This window comes from Petaurus breviceps, unplaced genomic scaffold (assembly GCF_028583685.1).
Source record: "Petaurus breviceps papuanus isolate PSGF00001 unplaced genomic scaffold, PetGlider_PUasm1.0 90491, whole genome shotgun sequence".
Taxonomy (NCBI): domain Eukaryota; kingdom Metazoa; phylum Chordata; class Mammalia; order Diprotodontia; family Petauridae; genus Petaurus; species Petaurus breviceps.
Genome location: NW_027187263.1, coordinates 1,626,025 through 1,639,889, shown reverse-complemented (window position 1 = coordinate 1,639,889; position 13,865 = coordinate 1,626,025). Strand labels below are relative to the sequence as shown.

General features: G+C 37.8%; 1 protein-coding gene across 4 annotated transcripts in view; it reads left to right on the top strand.

The window, feature by feature from the left end:
* OBI1 (ORC ubiquitin ligase 1) overlaps positions 1–11,526 on the top strand; it is a 41,876-nt gene extending 30,350 nt beyond the window's left edge. For 2 of the 4 annotated variants that reach the window (XM_069062643.1, XM_069062644.1), the window contains 2 exons: positions 4,052–4,129; positions 8,581–11,526. In XM_069062643.1, coding sequence (XP_068918744.1) covers positions 4,052–4,129; positions 8,581–10,126 — 1,624 coding nt within the window. In that variant the 3' untranslated portion in view covers positions 10,127–11,526. The remainder of the gene's footprint in view (positions 1–4,051; positions 4,130–8,580) is intronic. The other 2 variants (XM_069062645.1, XM_069062646.1) reach the window with 1 other exon arrangement.
* Positions 11,527–13,865: the final 2,339 nt, after the last annotated feature.

Sequence of the window (13,865 nt, the reverse complement as noted above, 5' to 3'; positions counted from 1 at the left end):
TGCTGTTATTCTCATTTTACAAATGAGAAAATTGAGTCTGAAGGGGGAATTTGGTAATTTGCCCCGGGTCATACAGCTAAATAAGTGTCTAGGGCAGTATTCAAACTTTGGTCTTCCTTGCTCCAAACCAGAAACTTCATCCATTACATCATCACTTGTGATCATTATGTATATTCTTTTGGCTCTGCTTTCTTTATTCTGCATCAATTCATTCTGGTCTCCTATTGTCTCTCTTCTCTGATTCCATCAATCTTTACAACATAGTAATATTTGATTACATTTCTACATCATAATTTGTTCAGCTGTCTCCTAATTAATAAACAGATATTGTATTTCTTTCCTTTTGTTGTCACAGGTAATACGTCTGTAATATTCACATTTGAACTCTGACAGGGCAAGAGCTGAGTTGATCTCCAAGTGTAGTTAGGGACTATAAAAGCAAGTTAGTAGAGATTCTTGGTACCTTTCAGCAGTGTAGGGAGTTTGGACCAAACAGCTTATATTTTAAGCTGTAAAGATATAAATGCTAAGACCTACCGGATGGATGACCCTATTTTCCTGAACCATTCAGAATCTCTGCTTACAAAAAAAATCATCAGCTGTCTTTCTGCGCTACCCGATGCCAGTGTTCCAGACCCATATTTGTCTATAGGCTTATAGCTGTGGAGCTGGAAGGAATTTTAGAAATAGTCCAGTCCTTTCATTTTTCAGATGAAGAAACAGACAGAGAAATTATGGGACTTGACTAAGGTCTCATAGTGAATGTGTATTGTGGGCCCATGATTTGGACCTGCTCCATAGTTTGCTGCTCTCCGGAAGTTCTTGACATCTTGCCTCCTGAGTCTGCTCCAAATCCATAATTCCTGGCATTTGACCCTGGCCTGTTAAGATGACTGAGTTTTGTTATGCCCTATGGTTTCCCTGGAAGGGGATCTTGTAGACTGTCAGGGGAACCTGATGGTGCCCTGGGGCCAGACTGTGACAGCAAGGCACTAAAATGAGTTGTTTGTACAGGCCCCTCAGCTGCCTAAGGGGCCCATCTCTGAAGGCACAACTAATTGGGAAGGGGCAGAATGACCACAATCTTTCCTCCTCTGCTTGCTCTCATTATAATGATATAATAGTAGTGTAGTCTGTAGATATTAGTATAGTCTATAGATATAATAGTAGTAATATTTTGTAACATGCTAATGACCAAATATATTAGAGTGTCAGAGAGACTCTCCTAGAGAGTTGGGACTGTAAGGCTTTAAAATGGCTTTTAAAAAAAAATCTCTCATTTTTCCACTGACTTCCCCTCCACCCCCCTGAAGAGAGAGGATGCTCACAAAACTTTATATCTAATCAATTGTAGTAGATTTGATTTTAAATTTTGGCAAATACATTGTTCTTCCATGTGGCCTATTGCAGTGTACAATGTAGAAACATCTAGAGAGTTATTAGTCTCTCCAAACTTACATTTTAAGTATGCTCTTCTCCCTGTCCCCAACATATATTACAAATGTTGTGTTATTGCTGGGGTTTTATGGGATAATTGTACAAGAGGGTCCTTTATTTGGTACTGGCAAAGGACAAAGAAGAGGAATTGATTTCTGAACATTTCATTGCAGTCTGTACTAGTTTGCTGAGAGTAAATTTGGTCCACAAAAGGTTAGGATTCCCAGAGGACATTGGTACACTGATCCATGAAAATGGCAAGAATATTATTCAAAATTTTCTGGGCCGTTTGGGTCTAAGAATTGGGGCTCAGGATTTCAAGATTGTGACCCAAACATTACTTTCCCCACTTTGCACATCAAGATCAACAGATGGGTTGCTCTAGTTCTGAGTACCATCAGCTTTTGTGTTTCTGGTGGAGTTGAAGTTAAATAAATATAATTTAAAAGCAGAAAAGATGCCATTACCAAGTAAACAAAATACCCCTTCCTTACCTGCAGTGCAGAGAAAAGCTGGTTACATCAGGTCAGTCTGCTATGGTTGGAGCATATCACTATAGGAACCAGGCCAAGAATAAGAGAAGATTGGAAATCGGAAGCTTCCTGAGAGACTCCTCCTTCATCAGTTCCAGACAACATTTGAAGAAGAGAACCAGTATTGAATCTAGGCTCTATGCTTACACCTGCAGCATGGCAATCCTGCACAACAGCACTTCTAGACTTTTTCATCATTCCTCAAACCATCCTCCCACACTCTCAGCTGAGAACCATATCTCATTTTACTGGAAAGATTGAGGCCACTTGTCAGGAGCTTTCTCTTTTCCCCTCTTCAACTTGCATTTCCCAATGTTTTCTGCTACTATTTCTACCTAAACTCCATTTAACATGAAGAGGTGGCCCTTCTTATCAAGACTGATCTTGGCAATGTTCATAAATGATCCCTTCCCATGTTCATAAATGATCCTGTTCCATCCCATCTTCTCTAGCAGATTGCTTTCTCTACCACTCCATTTGCAATTTCTCCTTGTCTACTGAATGCTTCCTACTGCCCATAAACATGCCCCTGTCTCTCCCATCCCCATTTGATCTTCCCGAAGCCCTGCTAGCCGTTATCTCATACTTTTTCTCCAGTTTGTGGCTAAAATCTTTGAGAAGGCTGTCTGTAATAGGTTCCTTCTACTTCCTTTTTACTCTCTCTTTCTCTGTCTTACCTCTCTCCAATCTGGCTTCCAACCCTATCATTCAACCACAATTTCTCTTTCTAAAGTTAATGATCCCTTAATTGTAAAATCTAATGCCTTTCCTCAGTCTTCATCCTTCTTGAATTTTCTGTAGCCTTTAACACTGTCAGTCACCCTGTTATCCTTGGTATTCTCTTCTCTGGGTTTTTGTGATACTTCTCCCCTGGTTATCCTTTGTTAGATTTTCATCCAGATCATATTTAATAACCATGGGTGTCCCACAGAGCTCTGTCCTGGGACTTTTTTTCTTACCCCTCTATATTTCATTTGGTGAGTTCATCAGCTCTTCAGTTATCATCTCTGTAGTGATGATTTTCATATCAGTACAGCCTTAACCTCTCTCATAACTTCCAGTCTCAAGTTATTAAATACCTGTTGGACATCTCGAACTGGATATACCATAGACGTCTCAAATTAGCATGTCTAAACCAACTCATTATCTTTCCTCTCAAGCCCTCCCCTCTTCTCGAAATCTCAGTGTTATCCTCAACTACTCACTTGCATGCATCCCATTCCTCCAGTCTGTTGCCAAGTCTTAATATTTCTATCTTGACAGCATCTCTTGTACACTTCCCCTTCTCTTCATATGCATAGTTAGCACCCCCTCAGTATAGACCCTCAGTGCCCCATACCTGCACTATCACAATAGTCAGAGCGTTGGTCTCCTTGCTTCTGCCTCTCTCCCTTCTCCCATCTCTCTTCTCCATTCATGTGTCAGTTTGAGCTTCCTAAAATGTAGATCTGACCATGTAACTGTCCTACTTAGTGCATGACAGTGTCTTGCTATTGTCTCCACGGTCAAATATAAACTCCTTTAAGTTTTAAAGCCCTTTACAACATGGCCTCTTTCTACCTTTCCAGTCTTATTGCACCTGACTGACCTCAGTGCACTCTGTGATCCAAGACCAGCAATACTGGCTTTCTTGCTGCTCCTCAGAGCCTTTTTTATGGCTGGCCCTAATACCTGAAGTACCATCTCTCTTCATTTCTGGTTCCTAATTTCCCTTTCTTCAGGACTCAGCTTAAATCCCACCTTCCGAAGAAGCCTTTTCCAGTTGCCCTACTTACTAACACCTTTCCATTGAAATCATCTCCCATTCAAATTGTATGTATCTTCTTTGTACAAGAATGTTCGAGGAGTAAGGACCATAGCAGTGTTCTGCATTTTCTGTCAAAGTCTGTCTTTTAAACTTTGTTGATAAAGTAGAAAAATATTGTCATTCTAGTAAGGTATAATGAAAGACATGATAAAATGCAAACTAAAATTGGTTCTAATAATGTAGCTTGTTTTTTGTACATCTCAAAGTTAGATTCTGAGTCCAGGAACTTTATAATGGTTTTGTATGGTTGTTTTATTTTTTTTTTTTGGTCTAGATTTGGAATTTCATGGTGTAGAGAACTCTCAGTTGGGAAACTTCCTCTGCCAATACATGTCAGTTGTTGGCAGGGTGGGTGAGTAGGTGCATGCCACATGGTTACTTTCTCAGGTTCTCACAATCAAGATGTCACAATGACAGTCCTTGAATCCAGGTCTTTCTTCACTAATGTCGACTATGCCAAGCTGACACTGTCTGATCAATGAGCGCAGAAGATATTCTCCCTTAAAAAAATCTGGCAGTGTCACATTAACAATAATAATAACAATAGTGGTAGGAGTAGCAGCAGTGCCCATTTACATAGCTTTTTAAGTTTGCAAAGTGCCTTACAAATATCCTTACAGTCTTAGGAGATGGGTGCTATCCTTATCCAGATTTTGCAGAAGAAGAAATTGAGGTAGATGTTAAGTAACTTGCTCAGGGTCAGTCATGGCTTGTTAGTGTCTAATTCCAACTCCAGTGCTCCACTCATTGTACCACCTAGCTGTCTCAATACAAATCCTCTTTTTTGGCGTTTAAAGCCCTTCACAACCTGACTCCAACTTATCTTTCCAACCTTAATATATATACATAACTCACCTGTATTTACTGTTTGTTCCAAGTAGAATGGCCTTTTTGCCATTCCTGATACATAGCATAACCTTTCTCATATCCATGCTTTTGTACATACGGGCATCCTTTGAACATACCCTTTCCTTATCTCTGCCTCTTAGAAACCTGAGTTTCCTTCAAGGCTCAACTCAAATTCTGTTAACTACGTGAGGCCCTGATTTGGCCCAGCCCCAGAGTTGCTAGTTCCACTCTCCCAAATTCCCTTACGTATGCTTATATGTATACATGCTGTGTCCCCTTTAAAAATGTAAATTCCTTGAGGACAAAGGCTCTTTTCATTTTTGTTTTTGTATTTCCAGTGTCCAGCACCTAGCAGGTGTTTGATAGATAATTAATTGTTCATTGGTTGATGTTACTGACCTTTTAATAATCCAAGTATTATTGCTCCAAAGGCTTGACGATCTTTTGAATATGTTAAGACTAGAACCATAGTATCTCTGAGATAAAAAGGGCATTAGGCATCACCTCGTTTATCTTCCCCATTTTGTAGATGAGGAGACTGAGTCCTAGAGGGAGGATAATAGAATCAGAGAATTAGAGATGGAAGACAACTTCTTGTTCATCTAGCTGAACCTCTTCAGTTTACAGAAAACTGAGGAACAGAGATGTTAAGTAACTTGTCCAAAGGCACACCTTTATTAGCAGAGCTGGAATTTGAGCCTTGGAAATGTAACTTGCCTAATCTAGCCTGGATTGGAATTGAAGTCCACTGTATCGTGATATCTTTCTTGGCTGAGACATCTAAGGGATGTTTCTTGCTTTATTTTAATTCTTTGACTTTCTCCTCACATGTCAGCTTTTCTGTCACAGGATGGAAAGAATTACTGTAGGTTTCAGTTAAAATGTTGGCATTTTGGCTTCCCTTCAGTGAATCTGTTGATGAGCATTAAAAAAAATAACCTGAAGCATTAGAACAAATAAATGGAGAATCATAAAATCATATCTGAACTTAAAATCTAATATCACAGAAGTTTATATTTATAGTTTGCTCTACTATCACAAAGCACTTTGACATTCTTGTTCTCATTTGATCCTGGCAAGTATCCATGAAGCCATAGTGTAAACGTTGTTCCCATTTTACAGATGAGGAAACATTCTAAGAAGTGGAATTCCAAAGTCAGAATCTAAACGCATGTCTTTTGCCACACAGCCTCTCATGAGGTAAATAAAATCATCTGAGTTTGAGGGGAGAGGAAAGGTCTTTGTAATATTTCCTTATAAAAGCCTCTGCTGCCTTCCCAAACATCCTTCTGCAGCAGTTCATATATTACCTATTAGTATTACTGGATTTTGAGCAATCTGATTTTTCACCTGAGGATACTCATTATAAAAATTACACTTGAGAATTCAGTTTTCTCGTGGTAAGCAACTTGGATGTTGCCACTTTTCATCTTTGTAATAAATAAACATATTACATAGTTCTTCCATTTAAAAAAAAATCTTGCCAGATATGTATGTAAATGTGGAAGCTTTTTCAAAAAAAAATCCACTCTTGAAGTAGTCTAGAGAATTTATTGCTAAATTGAACCCCCAAAACTTTGTGCACATTGAATGAAGGATTGACTTTTAAATATGAGGGTTTGAAGTTTTGAAGTATCTATTAAGGGAACTGTATCATGTATGGGCATTATATTTAAATATTCCAACTAGCAAACTTTACCTTCCCACCCCCAAAATAAACCCTTGTTCTTAAAAAGAACAGATTGGTGCTATTCCTTTTTTAGAAACTAAAGGAAATGTGCTTTCCCTTGGAAATAAAGTTAATTTCAGAGAGCACATCAATGCTAGGAGATCATATGTTAAGGACAAGACAGATTGTAACTTCTTTAACTCTTCCAGAGTCAGTAAATAGGAATAGTGGGAGACACTTTGGTGACCTGGATGCCTAATGGTTGACTGTAAATTAGAATTCAACTTAGCATGAGAGAAAAAGGAAGATTTATTTGTTTTAAATAAAAATGGGGTAGAAAGTAACGCAGATATGTATGGTTGCAACAGCACATTCAGTTCATTAAGCATGTATTAACTGCCTCTTATGTATAAGGTGCTAGAGGCACAAGGAGTGAGAGTGTGTTTGTGTGTGTGTAATGATAGTCATATCATTTCACTTGCCACCAGGAACTGACATTTTGTTTAGACAAAGTTTCTTAACCTTTTTTGTATCATGGTTACATTTGGTAGTCTGGTGAAGCCTATGGACAAATCCCTTCTCAGAATAATGGTTTGTTGCCTAGGACATGATAAAGTTCAGTTAGGGAGTTAGTGAAAAAGTCATTTTTCCCATCGTACTTTATAGACCCCGTAAACTCCAGTTTATGAACCTAAGGGGGTTCTCATCTGTACACAGATAAGTAGCAGGGAGTGATGAGTGCAAAGGATAGGACTAGAAAAAACACCGAAGCAATATGAAAAGGGAGTGATCAATTTCGGTTCTGTTTTGAGAGGAGTAGGGGGAGTGGGGAATGAGGAAAAGGTGTATTTCAGCTATGGAAGATGGCTTTCAAAAACAATCAAGGTTGGAGATGTCTTATCAAGTTATGGAAACATCTAGTTGTTGGTCGCATGTCTCTTACTATTTGCCATCATTGTGTATAATAGCTACTCAGTTGATACTTGTTACTAGTTCTGATGTAGGGTAGATTCAAAGTAACATAGGAAGCAGGGTAGGTAGGAGTGTAGAGTTACCTGAGAAGCAAGTTTTCGTCCAAGAAAATTATATTATAGGTTCAGAGAGTTATAAGAAATTCTGAGAAGTTACCTAAGAGTTCATCCCCCTGCCACTAGGCCAGAGTGCCAATGAAACATCCCAGACAAATAAATGGGAATTGAAGGTTTAGAAAATGTTTTAAATAGGTGTTTATTTGGGAAAGAAAATGTGTTTTAATTGAAAGTAGGAGAGGTTAGAAAAAGGGAAGTTGAGTGTGTGTGGGGGGGGGTAGCCTTTAAAGCTTGTATTCATTATTTCATCAGAAAGCATTTGATTCCCACAGGGTATATGGATTTTCCTGGTACCCTCGTCAGTGTACTAGTGCATGCAACTGACCAGTACCTGCCCTTTGGGGGAAAGGTCAGTGAAAACAAAGTGAGGAAGGGATGATTCTATGATGCGTTCTTTTCAACCTCAATTTTAAATTCTTGTTCTCAGGAACATTGTGAAAATGTTTTTATGTGGAATGTATCTGAGCCACAAGCACAGATTTTGTATTTCAAAGTTGGAAGAAATGAGATTGATGTCCCATGCAATAGTAAAATGCCAAAAATAAGTAGCTCTGGAATGAGTTAAAGCACAAGACTCAGAAAGGCTGAGTAAAAAGCTGTAGATCTAGGATGGCTGTAATTGAAAGGGACCAAATAAGTATTTAAAACCATCTCTCTCAGGACTGTTAAGATTTCTGAATTTCAAATTGGCATTTTATATTTGACAAGGTGACATTGTGTAAGAAATGTATTGTAAAACATGGCTGTACGATAGGAAAATGATTGAATGTAAATATTTCAAGATGTGGACTACTGTTCAAATGTTATCATAAATCTTTGCCATTGTTTTAGGGGATAACTCTTCATGCATATTTGAAGTGAATTGATAGATCTAGCTTTTGGAAGGGTAATCTTCAGATAGTTTCCGCCTCAGTGCTACTAATGGTTTATTTGATTAGTAAAGAATACTGTTAGCTATTCACTGTTGTTATTTTCTATGTGTTAATATATAGAAAGAGACATTATTAAGTAAGAAAAAAACCCTAATGATGGAGTCTGTTTATGTCCCTGTTCACTGAGGGGGCCTGACATTTCAATGTTATGTATGTGGAATCAGAAAATGCAATTATTTGTGATCTTAAACTTTTCAAAAGAAAAATTAAAAGTATAAAAACCTTGCTTCAGTTGGAAGATTAATTGTCCTTCCATTTCTTGCAGGTTTGGCAGGTTTACAGTTGCTGCTCTTCAGTCCAAAGTAGAACAGTATGAGCGAGAAACAAATCGCCTCAAGAAAGCCCTGGAACGAAGTGATAAATATATAGAAGAATTAGAATCTCAGATCTCACTGTTAAAAAGCTCAAGTGAAGAAACTGAAACTACAAACTCCATTAGCCAAAGAGTACTTTCTACAGAAGGCCAAGGAAACAGTCACTCTGAGGAAAGTACCACAGCTTTAACAAGTCAGATAGATGGTGTCGGAAAGCAGCCTGTTCCAGCCAACCCAACTTCTACACACCTTACACCATCTTCAAGTAGTAGACTCTCAGATATTAACTCTGCTAGTCAAGAAGGCTCAAGTGAGAGAGAGACGGAGTGTTGTAAGAACAAAGAACTTTTCCCAGAACAGTTGAAAATCCTGTTAGGTGTTACTGATACGAGAATGGATGCCTGTTTGGAAAGACAGTGGAATAATAAAACTGGGAATTGTGACCCTTACAAAGATGAGGAACTTTATGATCTCCCAGCTCCCTGTACCCCTTCTTTGTCTCTTAGTTGTCTTCAGCTCAATACCCCAGATAACAAAGAAAGTTCTCTGGTCAAAACTGAGGGTATCAGAAAGCACTCACACCATTTAAGAAAACTGGTGTTTGATGATTTTTGTGGCATCTCAAGCAGTTGTGGCAAAGATTCCCTCCAGGACAATACAAATAGTTGTGAAAACGGAAAGAAATCAGAATGTTTCACTTCCCCAAAGTCAGTGTTTTGGGATTGTTGCCCTACCAATTTTGTCCAGAATTTAGATTTTGAAAGTTCAGAGCAAAACACAGTGGCAAGTTCTTCTGGAGATATGTCATTGAAATCCAGTGAGAAATCAGGCTCCTGTTTATCTAAAAGGTTAAATTCTATCCGATCCTTTGAAATGAATCGTACTAGAACATCCAGCGAAGCATCAATGGATGCAGCTTACCTTGATAAGATCTCTGAGCTGGACTCCATGATGTCCGAATCAGACAACAGTAAGAGTCCCTATAACAATTTTAAACCTGCCGACATGGAAACCCCAACAAAGTTAGTACAAAGTAGTGAATTTTTGGATGATTCTGATAAACTAGAAGAAAGAACTAAGCCAAACCTTACAAAATGTTCTCAGTTGCTCGATCAGCCAGGAAATAGAAATGAGTGGAAACCCACTTCTTTTTTCATCCTTTCACCATCTGACCAAGAGATGAATGAACACTTTCCACTCCTCTCCTCCCCCAATTCAGGAACTAGTGAAATCAAACCCCAGAACTGTTTGTTTCAGAGGGAGTTTTCCCAGAGTTTTTTGTTTAGTAACTCACATAAGCTGTTTGATGATCAGAGGTTTGGACCATCTTTTTTCAAGATGTCCTCAGAAATGCACAATGTTCATAATCACCTTCAGTCCCCATGGTCTGCCTCCTTCGTGCCTGAAAAGAGGAATAAGAATATGAATCAGTCAGCAAAAAGAAAAATCCAGAGTAGCCTTTCTAGTGCCAGCCCATCAAAAGCAACTAAAAGTTGATTCATTTTTATTGAAAAGGTACTTTGTCCTGAGAGGAAAATAGAAGTTTCTGAACTATTGGTTCCTCCTTCCCTATCCCATTCCCACCCCAGAATCCATAGTTTGTACTGATCCTTTTAACAAAAAAATAAGTCAAAAGTGAATGGGCTAGTCTTTACTTCCGTATTCCTGAGAAAACCTTTCTTTAATAATGCCAGGAATTTGGCTGTCATTTGGGTTTGTTTGTTTTTTAAATCATCATCATTGTTATTTTTATCATGTTTCAGGTTGGGTATATTTTGTATTCTTGTATTTTATTTGTCAAGTTCAATAGCCTTCTGGTAAGAAGCAGCTTATAGATTTTCTTAAATAAAATTCTTAGAGCTGTCTGCACTGTCCATAAAACATTTTGTTTTCATAAATGCTTCTCTCAGTATGTAAATTTTTTTTACCTGCCCCTTTATTTTATTACAGCAATGGCCTGACTTTAGGCAAGGTCACATATTGTGAATTAGCACTGTGGGCTTGAGTTCAATGGAAGTATTCTATATGATTTTTGAGTTTGGGACTTAAAAAAAAAAAATTGTCTTTTGACTAGCCAGTATAGATACAACCTCAAAATTTGAACAGAAGGAACCATGGTTTATAACTTCAAAAGGGTTTGGGTTTTGTTTTGTTTTATTTTCCTTTCTTATGGCTGAATCTGTTTACCTACCTCTTTGTGGAAAACCAGAAATTCAGCCTACCCAGAATGGGAAATATGGCAACTTCATGGCTTGGATGTAGAGCACTCTTAAGTTCTCAGTCCCAAATTCTAGCTCTGATGATCCCCAGGGCTACTTATTGAAGTGCTGGACTTGCTATTTGCATGGCGCTGTGCTTTATTGAAACCACAGTCTTTGTGCATGCTAGCATTCTTGCTTGCTCTGTGTTCCATGCTAAAGAAAGTTAAGTTTTGGTTAGCAATAGAATGTCTCTCTTATGTAAGGTACAAGTGCTTTTTTCTTTTGTGGGGAGTGGGTAGGGGGTGGGGGAGGGGAAGAGTGAAGCACAATTTTTAATTTAGGTTTGGAAAAGCATTTGATATTCCAAACATTCAGTCTCCCTATACAGGCCTTTAAAAATGGGTTTGTATGCTAATGACTTGTTTACCTAATGTGCACTGAACATTTTACATTAATACTGTACTGTTTTACATTAATACTGCATGCTTTTCTATGTGAATTGAATAAAGGATGTCATAAGCACTGTAATCCTTGATGTTGTCTCAGATATCGAAATAATATACTGAGAGCAGGAAAACTGCCCTTATCGCTTTTAATTGATTTGGAAGTCTGAAATAATCTGTCATAAATCTTTTCCTGAAAATTGGAAGATTCTGTTTCCTTATGTGCAATAAATGCTTTTTGATTGGTCATTGTGGACCTGGGTAAGATATAACATAATTTTCATGTTAACAGACATCTTTCCTATAAGTGTTCTTGATCATTTTGCTACAATACCATGTTGATAGAGCAGCTAAGGTGGTGCAATGGAGGGAGCACTGGACTTGGAATCAGGAAGACTCATCTCCTTGAGTCCTCGATACTGGGCCTCGATACTAATTGTGTGACCCAGGGTAAATCACTTAACCCTGTTTGCCTCATTTCCTCATCTGTAAAATGAGAAAAACGGTTTCAGTATCTCTGCCAAGAAAAAACCAACCAAATCACAACACAAAACCCCAAAAGACTAGGACAACTCTGAAATGACTGAACAGCCACTGCTGTGTTGATGAGTCTGAGCTCTAGGTAAAGCATTAGAAATTGTAGTGACAAACCTGGAAGAATATCTCTACAGCTGGAAACATTTTCCTAGTTCTGTCCATGGTTGGAAAAAAAAACATTTTGTTTGCTAAGGATGTGCTTGTTTTTAACGTGGGCACTAAAATTGTCTCTTAAGGTGTTGTACCATCTACATAGTGAATTAAAATATGTCCTTTCACTTTCTTTATATGTGGTGAGGTTCTGTCATCTGAATTACCATTCTTCCATTTCCTACCTGCATCCCAGAAGCACTTCACAAGCATTAATTAAAACGAGTAAGTTCATAGTTCTAGGGAACTGCAGGACATGATTTAATATGCTTTTCTTATTTTGACTATTGCTTTTTTAAATTAGCAATATCACCATACTTGGATTTGATTTTTTAAAATACCCATACTTTCGAAGAGACAAAATGGTTGAATAATTACAGTGATATTTCTCAAAAATTCTTTTTAAAGCAACATTGATTTATTTGAGCTTTCTTCCCAAATGGTTCAGATTAGAGTGCATTTGAAATGCAGAATATACTTCTAGAAGAAAACCATTTAAATCACAAAACCTGCATACTAGTACATCCAGGCACTAGTACTATGGTCTATGGTCCAAGTTTCTGCATCAATGGACTGGCCCTTGCATGTCAAAAGCTAAGTTGATCTGGTTACATTATAAAATCTGATTTTTATTTTATGTCCTCTTTAGTAGATGACACAAGTTCTTACACACACAGGTTCCTTTATAGTCAAGCCACTAGAATTAAAAATAGAGTAGAATTTTTGAAAGTCCTACTATTCGTTAACTAATGCTGTTTTTCAAGTAGCACTTAATTCCTGCTGTTCTTTATACCCATCTTCTCTATTGGCTTTATGTGATACAATAAGTTTACAAGAATGTTCTTTAAAAAATTTTTTTTAGGTCAAGGTTGTCAGGAGTATTACATTCATTCTTTGCTATTAATTTTTCAAGGACAAATAACTAGTAATCCAATAAAGAACTTTCACACCACAAACTATATAAAAACACTACTAACTGAATTTTTAAAATACCATTACAAATCCTCAATAAGCAATTTGTCTTCAGATAGGAAGTGAGGAAATAGGACTTGATTTGTTTGATTTTTTTTGGCCTTGGTGAAGGACATCAACTTTCATGCAGTTTAAATATATCCACAGTGTTTTCTTTCCATTTCTAAAAATCAACTGAGAACAAAGTTGAAAAGTGTCTTTCAAGGTTTACTCCTCTCAGAAGTATAGAATTGCTTCATTTCTCAGACACTGAGTTCTAGCTTCTTCTGGAGTATATTTGAAGGTAGATTCATTAACTGAAGTTAGCTTCTTTAGGAGAAACATCTGGTTTCATGGTTGTATAAAAATGCCATTCATCTGATTCAGTGTAGCAACTAAACTCTAACTTAATAGTCTTAGAGGGATCCCTCACAAAATGAAAAAAAAAAAAGTGACTTGCCCACAAGCATGTAGATAGTACAAGCCATGACAGGACTTGAACCTAGGTCTCCCATACTTCATGTGCCCTCATCTACTATACCTACATTCCCTCTCTTGGTTTCTTCTCCAAACACAATTTGATTTATTGCTTACCATTTTCTATTTTGTTATTCAGTCATGTCTGACTTTCATGAACTCATGCACCATAGCATTCCTAGACCATCCATGGGGTTTTCTTGGCAAAGACACTGGAGTGGTTTGCCAGTTCCTTCTCCAGTGAATTAAGGCAAATGGTTAAATGACTTGCCCAGGGTCACACAGCTAGCAAGTGTCTGAGGTTATATTTGAACTCAGTTCTTCTGACTCCAGGCCCAGCACTCTGGTATCCACTAAGCCATCCAGCTGCCCCATCCTCATAGTTCTATAACTGACAATTATTGAGTGCCTGCTCTGCTATGTGTGTGCTACTATTTAAGGTGTTACAAGTTCTAAAGAGAGAACATTAATTTGTGA